At 47.4% G+C, this 15315-nt stretch overlaps 1 protein-coding gene across 13 annotated transcripts in view; it reads left to right on the top strand.

The window, feature by feature from the left end:
• Window positions 1-15315, top strand: part of dock7 (dedicator of cytokinesis 7) — a 78146-nt gene that overhangs the window by 32900 nt on the left and 29931 nt on the right. For all 13 annotated transcript variants that reach the window (XM_052462699.1, XM_052462690.1, XM_052462691.1 and 10 more), the window contains exons 17-18: window positions 447-585; window positions 798-986. In XM_052462699.1, coding sequence (XP_052318659.1) covers window positions 447-585; window positions 798-986 — 328 coding nt within the window. The remainder of the gene's footprint in view (window positions 1-446; window positions 586-797; window positions 987-15315) is intronic.

A 15315-nucleotide genomic window follows, 5' to 3' on the forward strand; every position in this document is an offset into this window, starting at 1 on the left:
AGCCTGTTCTCATTCCTGTACGGCCCTAACTAACCATGTCATTTAGAGCCTGTTCTCATTCCTGTACGGCCCTAACTAACCGTGTCATTTAGAGCCTGTTCTCATTACTGTACGGCCCTAACTAACCGTGTCATTTAGAGCCTGTTCTCATTCCTGTACGGCCCTAACTAACCATGTCATTTAGAGCCTGTTCTCATTCCTGTACGGCCCTAACTAACCATGTCATTTAGAGCCTGTTCTCATTCCTGTACGGCCCTAGCCGACCGTGTCATTTAGAGCCTGTTCTCATTACTGTACGGCCCTAACTAACCATGTCATTTAGAGCCTGTTCTCAATACTTCTGTAGATGTTTATTATTGTGCAGCCCTGACCCTTTAACAGCTGTCGATTCCTAAAACCAACCATTCAACTCTGGCTCTGTTATGCCTGTTGTGTTTCCTATGCAGGTCCCCGGACTTCCATGATGAGGTGAAGATCAAGCTGCCGGCCTCTCTGACTGACCACCACCATGTCCTGTTCACCTTCTACCATGTCAGCTGCCAGCAGAAACAGAACACCCCCCTGGAAACCCCTGTGGGATACACGGTAACCACTGTGGACACGTGTGGAAATGCACATGCATGTACACACACACACGTGCGCACACTATGCACAATGATATCTGCACGTGCATGACACACAGGTGTGTGCAAGCAAACGTAACATGCACACGCACCTCATACAAGCACACGTGTATAAACGTTAACATGCCTTTATTGTTTTTCAGGCCCTAATCATGTTTTTCTCTCCTTCCTCAGTGGATCCCCATGCTTCAGAATGGACGCCTGCGTACAGGAAGCTTCTGTCTGCCGGTGTCTCTAGAGAAACCTCCCCAGTCCTACTCGGTTCTCTCCCCTGACGTTCCTCTTCCTGGGATGAAATGGGTGGATAACCACAGAGGCGTGTTCAACGTTGAAGTGACATCAGTCTCCACCGTCCACACACAGGTATAGCCCATCACAACCATACTTTTCACGGCATAGCGAAACATTTGTATTTGTTTAATACTAGAATATGAAAACCCGGTGTGGTCCTAGAATTGTTGGTACTTTCTGGACTTCTGTCAAATGTCTCACGTCCTTTACTGATTTGAGAGAGGATCAAGTCTATCAGCACAGCTGATGTCCCTGCTCAGTGACTGCTCCATGTACTCATGACTAGCTCCAGTCTGTCTTCGGGAACCACTGGGAGTCTGGACTGTATCATGTTCACTCCTCTCTCATACTGACTCTAGTCTGTCCTGAGGAACCACTGAACTCACGGGGAGTCTGGACTGTATCATGTTAGCTCCTCTCTCATACTGACTCTAGTCTGTCCTGAGGAACCACTGGGAGTCTGGACTGTATCATGTTAGCTCCTCTCTCATACTGACACTAGTCTGTCCTGAGGAACCACTGGTAGTCTGGACTGTATCATGTTAGCTCCTCTCTCATACTGACTCTAGTCTGTCCTGAGGAACCACTGGGAGTCTGGACTGTATCATGTTAGCTCTCTCATACTGACACTAGTCTGTCCTGAGGAACCACTGGGAGTCTGGACTGTATCATGTTAGCTCCTCTCTCATACTGACTCTAGTCTGTCCTGAGGAACCACTGGGAGTCTGGACTGTATCATGTTAGCTCCTCTCTCATACTGACACTAGTCTGTCCTGAGGAACCACTGGGAGTCTGGACTGTATCATGTTAGCTCCCTCTCATTCTGACACTAGTCTGTCCTGAGGAACCACTGGGAGTCTGGACTGTATCATGTTAGCTCCTCTCTCATATTGACTCTAGTCTGTCCTGAGGAACCACTGGGAGTCTGGACTGTATCATGTTAGCTCCTCTCTCATACTGACACTAGTCTGTCCTGAGGAACCACTGGGAGTCTGGACTGTATCATGTTAGCTCCTCTCTCATACTGACTCTAGTCTGTCCTGAGGAACCACTGGGAGTCTGACTGTATCATGTTAGCTCCTCTCTCATACTGACACTAGTCTGTCCTGAGGAACCACTGGGAGTCTGGACTGTATCATGTTAGCTCCTCTCTCATATTGACTAGTCTGTCCTGAGGAACCACTGGGAGTCTGGACTGTATCATGTTAGCTCCTCTCTCATATTGACACTAGTCTGTCCTGAGGAACCACTGGGAGTCTGGACTGTATCATGTTAGCTCCTCTCTCATACTGACACTAGTCTGTCCTGAGGAACCACTGGGAGTCTGGACTGTATCATGTTAGCTCCTCTCTCATACTGACTCTAGTCTGTCCTGAGGAACCACTGGGAGTCTGGACTGTATCATGTTAGCTCCTCTCTCATACTGACTCTAGTCTGTCCTGAGGAACCACTGGGAGTCTGGACTGTATCATGTTAGCTCCTCTCTCATACTGACTCTAGTCTGTCCTGAGGAACCACTGGGAGTCTGGACTGTATCATGTTAGCTCCTCTCTCATACTGACTCTAGTCTGTCCTGAGGAACCACTGGGAGTCTGGACTGTATCATGTTAGCTCCTCTCTCATTCTGACTCTAGTCTGTCCTGAGGAACCACTGGGAGTCTGGACTGTATCATGTTAGCTCCTCTATCATACTGACACTAGTCTGTCCTGAGGAACCACTGGGAGTCTGGACTGTATCATGTTAGCTCCTCTCTCATACTGACTCTAGTCTGTCCTGAGGAACCACTGGGAGTCTGGACTGTATCATGTTAGCTCCTCTCTCATACTGACTCTAGTCTGTCCTGAGGAACCACTGGGAGTCTGGACTGTATCATGTTAGCTCCTCTCTCATTCTGACTCTAGTCTGTCCTGAGGAACCACTGGGAGTCTGGACTGTATCATGTTAGCTCCTCTCTCATATTGACTAGTCTGTCCTGAGGAACCACTGAACTCACGGGAGGGAGTCTGGACTGTATCATGTTAGCTCCTCTCTCATACTGACACCAGTCTGTCCTGAACTTACGGGAGTCTGAACCACTGACTCTACTGTCCTGAGGAACCACTGGGAGTCTGGACTGTATCATGTTAGCTCCTCTCTCATACTGACTCTAGTCTGTCCTGAGGAACCACTGGGAGTCTGGACTGTATCATGTTAGCTCCTCTCTCATACTGACTCTAGTCTGTCCTGAGGAACCACTGGGAGTCTGGACTGTATCATGTTAGCTCCTCTCTCATACTGACTCTAGTCTGTCCTGAGGAACCACTGGGAGTCTGGACTGTATCATGTTAGCTCCTCTCATACTGACACTAGTCTGTCCTGAGGAACCACTGGGAGTCTGGACTGTATCATGTTAGCTCCTCTCTCATACTGACTCTAGTCTGTCCTGAGGAACCACTGGGAGTCTGGACTGTATCATGTTAGCTCCTCTCTCATACTGACTCTAGTCTGTCCTGAGGAACCACTGGGAGTCTGGACTGTATCATGTTAGCTCCTCTCTCATACTGACTCTAGTCTGTCCTGAGGAACCACTGGGAGTCTGGACTGTATCATGTTAGCTCCTCTCTCATACTGACACTAGTCTGTCCTGAGGAACCACTGGGAGTCTGGACTGTATCATGTTAGCTCCTCTCTCATACTGACACTAGTCTGTCCTGAGGAACCACTGGTAGTCTGGACTGTATCATGTTAGCTCCTCTCTCATACTGACTCTAGTCTGTCCTGAGGAACCACTGGGAGTCTGGACTGTATCATGTTAGCTCCTCTCTCATACTGACTCTAGTCTGTCCTGAGGAACCACTGGGAGTCTGGACTGTATCATGTTAGCTCCTCTCTCATACTGACACTAGTCTGTCCTGAGGAACCACTGGTAGTCTGGACTGTATCATGTTAGCTCCTCTCTCATACTGACTCTAGTCTGTCCTGAGGAACCACTGGTAGTCTGGACTGTATCATGTTAGCTCCTCTCTCATACTGACTCTAGTCTGTCCTGAGGAACCACTGGGAGTCTGGACTGTATCATGTTAGCTCCTCTCTCATACTGACACTAGTCTGTCCTGAGGAACCACTGGGAGTCTGGACTGTATCATGTTAGCTCCTCTCTCATACTGACACTAGTCTGTCCTGAGGAACCACTGGGAGTCTGGACTGTATCATGTTAGCTCCTCTCTCATACTGACACTAGTCTGTCCTGGGGAACCACTGGGAGTCTGGACTGTATCATGTTAGCTCCTCTCTCATACTGACACTAGTCTGTCCTGGGAACCACTGGGAGTCTGGACTGTATCATGTTAGCTCCTCTCTCATACTGACTCTAGTCTGTCCTGAGGAACCACTGGGAGTCTGGACTGTATCATGTTAGCTCCTCTCTCATACTGACTCTAGTCTGTCCTGAGGAACCACTGGGAGTCTGGACTGTATCATGTTAGCTCCTCTCTCATACTGACACTAGTCTGTCCTGAGGAACCACTGGGAGTCTGGACTGTATCATGTTAGCTCCTCTCTCATACTGACTCTAGTCTGTCCTGAGGAACCACTGGGAGTCTGGACTGTATCATGTTATCTCCTCTCTCATACTGACTCTAGTCTGTCCTGAGGAACCACTGGGAGTCTGGACTGTATCATGTTAGCTCCTCTCTCATACTGACTCTAGTCTGTCCTGAGGAACCACTGGGAGTCTGGACTGTATCATGTTAGCTCCTCTGGGAGTCTGGATCATACTGACACTAGTCTGTCCTGAGGAACCACTGGGAGTCTGGACTGTATCATGTTAGCTCCTCTCTCATACTGACTCTAGTCTGTCCTGAGGAACCACTGGGAGTCTGGACTGTATCATGTTAGCTCCTCTCATTCTGACTCTAGTCTGTCCTGAGGAACCACTGGGAGTCTGGACTGTATCATGTTAGCTCCTCTCTCATATTGACACTAGTCTGTCCTGAGGAACCACTGAACTCACGGAGGGAGTCTGGACTGTATCATGTTAGCTCCTCTCTCATACTGACACTAGTCTGTCCTGAGGAACCACTGGGAGGGAGTCTGGACTGTATCATGTTAGCTCCTCTCTCATACTGACTCTAGTCTGTCCTGAGGAACCACTGGGAGTCTGGACTGTATCATGTTAGCTCTCTCTCATACTGACTCTAGTCTGTCCTGAGGAACCACTGGGAGTCTGGACTGTATCATGTTAGCTCCTCTCTCATACTGACACTAGTCTGTCCTGAGGAACCACTGGGAGTCTGGACTGTATCATGTTAGCTCCTCTATCATACTGACACTAGTCTGTCCTGAGGAACCACTGGGAGTCTGGACTGTATCATGTTAGCTCCTCTCACTGTATCATGTTAGCTCCTCTCTCATACTGACTCTAGTCTGTCCTGAGGAACCACTGGGAGTCTGGACTGTATCATGTTAGCTCCTCTCTCATACTGACTCTAGTCTGTCCTGGGGAACCACTGGGAGTCTGGACTGTATCATGTTATCTCCTCTCTCATACTGACTCTAGTCTGTCCTGAGGAACCACTGGGAGTCTGGACTGTATCATGTTAGCTCCTCTATCATACTGACACTAGTCTGTCCTGAGGAACCACTGGGAGTCTGGACTGTATCATGTTAGCTCCTCTCTCATACTGACACTAGTCTGTCCTGAGGAACCACTGGGAGTCTGGACTGTATCATGTTAGCTCCTCTCTCATACTGACTCTAGTCTGTCCTGAGGAACCACTGGGAGTCTGGACTGTATCATGTTAGCTCCTCTCTCATACTGACACTAGTCTGTCCTGAGGAACCACTGGGAGTCTGGACTGTATCATGTTAGCTCCTCTCTCATACTGACACTAGTCTGTCCTGAGGAACCACTGGGAGTCTGTCATGTTAGCTCCTCTCTCATACTGGCACTAGTCTGTCCTGAGGAACCACTGGGAGTCTGGACTGTATCATGTTAGCTCCTCTCTCATACTGACTCTAGTCTGTCCTGGGGAACCACTGGGAGTCTGGACTGTATCATGTTAGCTCCTCTCTCATACTGACACTAGTCTGTCCTGAGGAACCACTGGGAGTCTGGACTGTATCATGTTAGCTCTCTCTCATATTGACCTCTAGTCTGTCCTGAGGAACCACTGGGAGTCTGGACTGTATCATGTTAGCTCCTCTCTCATACTGACTCTAGTCTGTCCTGAGGAACCACTGGGAGTCTGGACTGTATCATGTTATCTCCTCTCTCATACTGACTCTAGTCTGTCCTGAGGAACCACTGGGAGTCTGGACTGTATCATGTTAGCTCCTCTCTCATACTGACACTAGTCTGTCCTGGGGAACCACTGGGAGTCTGGACTGTATCATGTTAGCTCCTCTCTCATACTGACACTAGTCTGTCCTGGGGAACCACTGGGAGTCTGGACTGTATCATGTTAGCTCCTCTCTCATACTGACTCTAGTCTGTCCTGAGGAACCACTGGGAGTCTGGACTGTATCATGTTAGCTCCTCTCTCATACTGACTCTAGTCTGTCCTGAGGAACCACTGGGAGTCTGGACTGTATCATGTTAGCTCCTCTCTCATACTGACACTAGTCTGTCCTGAGGAACCACTGGGAGTCTGGACTGTATCATGTTAGCTCCTCTCTCATACTGACTCTAGTCTGTCCTGAGGAACCACTGGGAGTCTGGACTGTATCATGTTATCTCCTCTCTCATACTGACTCTAGTCTGTCCTGAGGAACCACTGGGAGTCTGGACTGTATCATGTTAGCTCCTCTCTCATACTGACTCTAGTCTGTCCTGAGGAACCACTGGGAGTCTGGACTGTATCATGTTAGCTCCTCTATCATACTGACTCTAGTCTGTCCTGAGGAACCACTGGGAGTCTGGACTGTATCATGTTAGCTCCTCTATCATACTGACACTAGTCTGTCCTGAGGAACCACTGGGAGTCTGGACTGTATCATGTTAGCTCCTCTCTCATACTGACACTAGTCTGTCCTGAGGAACCACTGGGAGTCTGGACTGTATCATGTTAGCTCCTCTCTCATACTGACTCTAGTCTGTCCTGAGGAACCACTGGGAGTCTGGACTGTATCATGTTAGCTCCTCTCTCATACTGACTCTAGTCTGTCCTGAGGAACCACTGGGAGTCTGGACTGTATCATGTTAGCTCCTCTCTCATACTGACTCTAGTCTGTCCTGAGGAACCACTGGGGAGGAACCACTGAGTCTGGACTGTATCATGTTAGCTCCTCTCTCATACTGACACTAGTCTGTCCTGAGGAACCACTGAACTCACGGGAGTCTGGACTGTATCATGTTAGCTCCTCTCTCATACTGACACTAGTCTGTCCTGAGGAACCACTGGGAGTCTGGACTGTATCATGTTATCTCCTCTCTCATACTGACTCTAGTCTGTCCTGAGGAACCACTGAACTTACTGGGAGTCTGGACTGTACCATGTTATCTCCTCTCTCATACTGACTCTAGTCTGTCCTGAGGAACCACTGGGAGTCTGGACTGTATCATGTTATCTCCTCTCTCATACTGACTCTAGTCTGTCCTGAGGAACCACTGGGAGTCTGGACTGTATCATGTTAGCTCCTCTATCATACTGACACTAGTCTGTCCTGAGGAACCACTGGGAGTCTGGACTGTATCATGTTAGCTCCTCTCTCATACTGACTCTAGTCTGTCCTGAGGAACCACTGGGAGTCTGGACTGTATCATGTTAGCTCCTCTCTCATACTGACTCTAGTCTGTCCTGGGAACCACTGGGAGTCTGGACTGTATCATGTTAGCTCCTCTCTCATACTGACACTAGTCTGTCCTGAGGAACCACTGGGAGTCTGGACTGTATCATGTTAGCTCCTCTCTCATACTGACACTAGTCTGTCCTGAGGAACCACTGGGAGTCTGGACTGTATCATGTTAGCTCCTCTCTCATACTGACACTAGTCTGTCCTGAGGAACCACTGGGAGTCTGGACTGTATCATGTTAGCTCCTCTCTCATACTGACTCTAGTCTGTCCTGAGGAACCACTGGGAGTCTGGACTGTATCATGTTAGCTCCTCTCTCATACTGACACTAGTCTGTCCTGAGGAACCACTGGGAGTCTGGACTGTATCATGTTAGCTCCTCTCTCATACTGACACTAGTCTGTCCTGAGGAACCACTGGGAGTCTGGACTGTATCATGTTAGCTCCTCTCTCATACTGGCACTAGTCTGTCCTGAGGAACCACTGGGAGTCTGGACTGTATCATGTTAGCTCCTCTCTCATACTGACTCTAGTCTGTCCTGGGGAACCACTGGGAGTCTGGACTGTATCATGTTAGCTCCTCTCTCATACTGACACTAGTCTGTCCTGAGGAACCACTGGGAGTCTGGACTGTATCATGTTAGCTCCTCTCTCATACTGACTCTAGTCTGTCCTGAGGAACCACTGGGAGTCTGGACTGTATCATGTTAGCTCTTCTCTCATACTGACTCTAGTCTGTCCTGAGGAACCACTGGGAGTCTGGACTGTATCATGTTATCTCCTCTCTCATACTGACTCTAGTCTGTCCTGAGGAACCACTGGGAGTCTGGACTGTATCATGTTAGCTCCTCTCTCATACTGACACTAGTCTGTCCTGAGGAACCACTGGGAGTCTGGACTGTATCATGTTAGCTCCTCTCTCATACTGACACTAGTCTGTCCTGGGGAACCACTGGGAGTCTGGACTGTATCATGTTAGCTCCTCTCTCATACTGACTCTAGTCTGTCCTGAGGAACCACTGGGAGTCTGGACTGTATCATGTTAGCTCCTCTCTCATACTGACTCTAGTCTGTCCTGAGGAACCACTGGGAGTCTGGACTGTATCATGTTAGCTCCTCTCTCATACTGACACTAGTCTGTCCTGAGGAACCACTGGGAGTCTGGACTGTATCATGTTAGCTCCTCTCTCATACTGACTCTAGTCTGTCCTGAGGAACCACTGGGAGTCTGGACTGTATCATGTTATCTCCTCTCTCATACTGACTCTAGTCTGTCCTGAGGAACCACTGGGAGTCTGGACTGTATCATGTTAGCTCCTCTCTCATACTGACTCTAGTCTGTCCTGAGGAACCACTGGGAGTCTGGACTGTGTCATGTTAGCTCCTCTATCATACTGACACTAGTCTGTCCTGAGGAACCACTGGGAGTCTGGACTGTATCATGTTAGCTCCTCTATCATACTGACACTAGTCTGTCCTGAGGAACAACTGGGAGTCTGGACTGTATCATGTTAGCTCCTCTCTCATACTGACACTAGTCTGTCCTGAGGAACCACTGGGAGTCTGGACTGTATCATGTTAGCTCCTCTCTCATACTGACTCTAGTCTGTCCTGAGGAACCACTGGGAGTCTGGACTGTATCATGTTAGCTCCTCTCTCATACTGACTCTAGTCTGTCCTGAGGAACCACTGGGAGTCTGGACTGTATCATGTTAGCTCCTCTCTCATACTGACTCTAGTCTGTCCTGAGGAACCACTGGGAGTCTGGACTGTATCATGTTAGCTCCTCTCTCATACTGACTCTAGTCTGTCCTGAGGAACCACTGGGAGTCTGGACTGCATCATGTTAGCTCCTCTCTCATACTGACACTAGTCTGTCCTGAGGAACCACTGGGAGTCTGGACTGTATCATGTTAGCTCCTCTCTCATACTGACACTAGTCTGTCCTGAGGAACCACTGGGAGTCTGGACTGTATCATGTTAGCTCCTCTCTCATACTGACACTAGTCTGTCCTGAGGAACCACTGGGAGTCTGGACTGTATCATGTTAGTTAACACACTTGAATAATGCAACACGTCATGTGGAAATGTTGAATCAGTTCATTACTGTAAGCAAAACAAACTATACAGCTGAAACTAACATTAGTTTCCTTCCCTAATACCTTGTTTGTGGTGATATATGAACCATAATGTAAAAATATGACTGATTTCCAAGTTAATTGTCATCAAATACTTTACATTCACTTCATCTTCCCCCACCTCACGTCTCTCCCAGTCAAGACCTTATTTGCTCAAGCCTGGATCTGACTGTGTGTGAGAATGACGTCATGGGGCTTAAAGAGACGGTGCACCCTTTTATAAAAGAAGAGATTGTTCTCCTATTCAAATGTTATTGACCGGTGCAATAAAATGAGTCCCAAATGGAAGGGAAACATTGTTTTTCATCTGTAGCGCCATGAAATCAGCCAAAACAAGCTCATTGCATGAAAACAGGCCTATTGAATGAATATGCACTTACCTGTATTTGGGGTGGCAGGTAGCCTGGCGGTTAGAGGCAGGTAGCCTGGCGGTTAGAGGCAGGTAGCCTGGCGGTTAGAGCGTTGGACTAGTAACTGAAAGGTTGCAAGATCAAGTCCCCGAGATGACAATGTAAAAATATGCCGTTCTGCCCCTGAACAAGGCAGTTAACCCACTGTTCCTAGGCTGTCATTGTAAATAAAAATGTGTTCTTAACTGACTAGCCTAGTTAAATAAAGGTCAAATAAATAAATAAAATATCAAATCAAATGTTATTTGTCACATACACATGGTTAGCAGATGTTAATGCGATTGTTGCGAAATGCTTGTGCTTCTAGTTCCGACAATGCAGTAATAACCAATGAGTAACCTAACTCCAAAACTACTACCTTATACACACAAGTGTAAAGGGAAAAAGAATATGTACATAAAGATATATGAATGAGTGATGGTACAGAACGGCATAGGCAAGATGCAGTAGATGGTATCGAGTACAGTATATACATATGAGATGAGTAGTAGGGTATGTAAACATTATATTAAGTAGCATTGTTTAAAGTGGCTAGTGATAAATGTATTACATAAAGATGCAGTAGATGATATAGGGTACAGTATATACATATGAGATGAGTAATGTAGGGTATGTAAACATTATATTAAGTAGCATTGTTTAAAGTGGCTAGTGATATATTTTACATACATTTGCATCAATTCCCATTATTAAAGTGGCTGGATTTGAGTCAGTGTGTTGGCAAGCAGCCACTCAATGTTAGTGGTGGCTGTTTAACAGTCTGATGGCCTTGAGATAGAAGCTGTTTTTCAGTCTCTCGGTCCCAGCTTTGATGCACCTGTACTGACCTCGCCTTCTGGATGATAGCGGGGTGAACAGGCAGTGGCTCGGGTGGTTGATGTCCTGATGATCTTTATGGCCTTCCTGTAACATCAGGTGGTGTAGGTGTCCTGGAGGGCAGGTAGTTTGCCCCCGGTGATGCATGTTAGACCTCACTACCCTCTGGAGAGCCTTACGGTTGTGGGCGGAGCAGTTGCCGTACCAGGTGATACAGCCCGACAGGATGCTCTCGATTGTGCAACTGTAGAAGTTTGAGTGCTTTTGGTGACAAGCCAAATTTCTCCAGCCTCCTGAGGTTGAAGAGGCGCTGCTGCGCCTTCTTCACAACGCTGTCTGTGCGTGTGGGCCAATTCAGTTTGTCCGTGATGTGTACGCCGAGGAACTTAACTTTATTACCTTCTCCACTACTGTCCCATCGATGTGGATAGCGGGGTCCTCCCGGTTGTTTTCCTGACGCCACACTCAGAGGGCCCTCGCCTCCTCCCTGTAGGCCGTCTCGTCCTTTTTGGTAATCAGGCATACCACTGTAGTGTCGTCTGCAAACTTGATGATTGAGTTGGAGGCGTGCATGGCCACGCAGTCATGGGTGAACAGGGAGTACAGGAGAGGGCTCAGAACGCACCCTTGTGGGACACCAGTGTTGAGGATCAGTGGGGTGGAGATGTTGTTACCTACCCTCACCACCTGGGGGCGGCCCGTCAGGAAGTCCAGTACCCAGTTGCACAGGGCGGGGTCGAGACCCAGGGTCTCGAGCTTGATGACGAGTTTGGAGGGTACTATGGTGTTAAATGCTGAGCAGTAGTCGATGAACAGCATTCTCACATAGATATTCCTCTTGTTCAGATGAGTTAGGGCAGTGTGCAGTGTTGTTGAGATTGCATCGTCTGTGGACCTATTTGGGCGGTAAGCAAATTGGAGTGGGTCTAGGGTGTCAGGTAGGGTGGAGGTGATATGGTCCTTGACTAGTCTCTCAAAGCACTTCATGATGACGGAAGTGAGTGCTACGGGGCGGTAGTCGTTTAGCTCAGTTACGTTAGCTTTCTTGGGAAAATGGTGGCCCTCTTGAAGCATGTGGGAACAGCAGACTGGGATAAGGATTGATTGAATATGTCCGTAAACACACCAGCCAGCTGGTCTGCGCATGCTCTGAGGACGCGGCTGGGGATGCCGTCTGGCCCTGCAGCCTTGCGAGGGTTAACACGTTTAAATGTTTTCCTCACGTAGGCTGCAGTGAAGGAGAGTCCGCAGGTTTTGGTTGCGGGCCGTGTCAGTGGCACTGTATTGTCCTCAAAGCGGGCAAAAAAGTTATTTAGTCTGCCTGGGAGCAAGACATCCTGGTCCGTGACGGGGCTGGTTTTCTTTTTGTAATCCGTGATTGACTGTAGACCCTGCCACATACCTCTTGTGTCTGAGCTGTTGAATTGTGACTCTAGGTTTGATTGCCTTGCGGAGGGAATAGCTACACTGTTTGTATTCGGTCATGTTTCCGGTCACATTTCCCTGGTTAAAAGCAGTGGTTCGCGCTTTCAGTTTCACGCTAATGCTGCCATCCATCCACGGTTTCTGGTTTGGGAATGTTTTAATGGTTGCTATGGGAACGACATCATCAATGCACTTTCTCATGAACTCGCTCACCGAATCAGCGTATTCGTCAATGTTGTTGTTGGACGCAATGCGGAACATATCCCAGTCCACGTGATCGAAGCAGTCTTGAAGCGTGGAATCAGATTGGTCGGACCAGCGTTGAACAGACCTGAGCGCGGAAGCTTCTTGTTTTAGTTTCTGTCTGTATGCAGGGAGCAACAAAATATTGTGGATAGATCTAGACTACATCTTGATTTACCCAGTTTATCAATAGATTTACCATTCTATTAATATGGTGATGTATGGTGAGTATGGTGATGGCATCGAGTATGGTGGTACGAAACCTGTTATCAGTGTCGAAGTCAAAAGTGGTATGATGACAACTAGGGCTGCTATGGTGACTGTATCAACACCACACCGGCAGTCATGACTGCAGTAAAATTCTATGTGACGGTAATGTCGTCTTATGCACTCAGGACATGTTAGTAGTACCCAACTCGCTAACAATCATCAGTTTGCTAATGGCCTGGTACTCGGGACTATGTTGTCCCTCAACACTCTAATCACATCAGACTTATCATTGAAACAGTGTCCTGGTTTTAATACCTTTTACTCCCTTCCTCCTGATCAATTTGAAGAAAAGGTTGAAACTGAGTGGAAAACATGGTCATTGTGGATGTTGTTTCAAAGCCACGCTCTTTCTAAGCTGATGATGAATTGAAATCACCCATATGCATATTAGAGTTTATGCATAGACCTATATACACTACATGGCCAAAGGTATATGGACACCTGCTCATCGAACATCTCATTCCAAAATCATGGGCATCATGGGTCCCCCCTTTGCTGCTATAAGTCTCCACTCTTCTAGGAAGGCTTTCCACTAGATGTTGGAACATTGCTGCAGAAATTTGCTTCCGTTCAGTCACGAGCTTCGTCAGGTCGGGTACTGATGTAGGCCGATTAGGTCTGGCTGGCAGTCGGCATTCCAATTCATCCCAAAGGCGTTAAATGAGGTTGAGGTCAGGGCTTTGTGCAGGCCAGTCAAGTTCTTCCACACCGATCTCGACAAACCATTTCTGTATGGACCTCACTTTGTGCATGGGGCATTGTCATGCTGAAACAGGAAAGTAACTATTGTTACAAAGTTGGAAGCACAGAATTGTCTGGAATGTCATTGTAAACTGTAGTGTTAAGATTTCCCTTCACTGGAACTAAGGGGCCTGAACCATGAAAAACAACCCCACACCATTATTCCTCCTCCACCAAACTTTACAGTTGGCACTATGCATTCGGGCAGGTATCGTCCTCCTGGCATCTGCCAAACCTAGATTCGTCCATCGGGCTGCCAGATGGTGAAGTGTGATTCGTCACTCCAGAGAATGTGTTTACTCTGCTCCAGAGTCCAATGGTGGCGAGCTTTACACCACTCCAGCCGACGCTTGGCGTTGAGCATGGTGATTTAGGATTGTGTGCGGCTGCTCGGCCATGGAAACCCATTTCATGAAGCTCCTGACGAACAGTAGTGAGTGTTGCAACCCGAGGACAGGTTTTTACACGCTACGTGTTTCAGCACTCGGCGGTTCTGTGAGCTTGTGTGGCCTACCACTTCGCGACTGAGCCGTTGTTGCTCCTAGACATTTCCACATCACAATAACAGCACTTACAGATGACCGGGGCAGCTCTAGCAGGGCAGAAATTTGAACTGACTTGTTGGAAAGGTGACATCCTGTGACGGTGATACGCTGAAAGTCACTGAGCTCTTCAGTACAGACAATTCTACTGCCAGTGTTTTTCTATGGAGATTGATTCGCTGTATGTGCAAATGTATACAACTGTCAGCAACGGGTGTGGCTGAAAAAGCCGAATCCACTAATTTGAACAATTCAGATTTAGCGTACAATTATAGTGAATTTGTATTTGATTTTGAATAGCCTAGTAAAAGGAGTTATATACATTTTAAAATCATAATTAATGTGAAGACACATGACCTTACTACAGAAGATCTCACCGCCGTGAATGTCTTTCTCCTCCCCTCCATTGGCCAGCGTGCAGAGGGGCTGTCAACAGATTCATGAAGTATGCTTTGTTGTGAAAACATGTTACTGTCGACATTTCAGTTGGTTTCCCAACTGAAGCACTGGGTAGCTGCAGGAACAGGGTTGGAGAGCCTATGGCAGAATATCCCCTGTCACTGCAGTGAAATTACCAGAGCAGCCTACCAACATGAGTGAAAAACGTACCGGGGGAAAGTGGGTTGCATTCGCTATTCCGGTGCATATGGATCATGTATTTTTTTGATCGTTTGCCATCCTAAATCTAATGCTAACCTCTCACCATTACAATAACAGGGGAGGTTAGTAGGTTTTTTTCTCACTCATCATTGTTCACGATTCATTCATGATTATTTGTAATCCTGGTAGCATCCACAATGTAATTGTTTAGAAACACATTATATTCTTAATTACAGTAAAAGTGACTCCAAAATGACACAATGCATTATTTACCATTGCATTTCTACTGGGCACAAAGTAGCAGCAAATGTATCCAACAAATGTGTAGAGTCACAAGCTTGATGTAGTCATAGCATACCATTAAAATACCCTCAAAATTAAAGCTGACATTCTGCACTTTAACCTTTTTGTAGTCATTTTTTTGTTTTAAAACCAAGTCCAAA

Source organism: Oncorhynchus keta, chromosome 1 (assembly GCF_023373465.1).
Source record: "Oncorhynchus keta strain PuntledgeMale-10-30-2019 chromosome 1, Oket_V2, whole genome shotgun sequence".
Classification (NCBI taxonomy): Eukaryota; Metazoa; Chordata; class Actinopteri; order Salmoniformes; family Salmonidae; genus Oncorhynchus; species Oncorhynchus keta.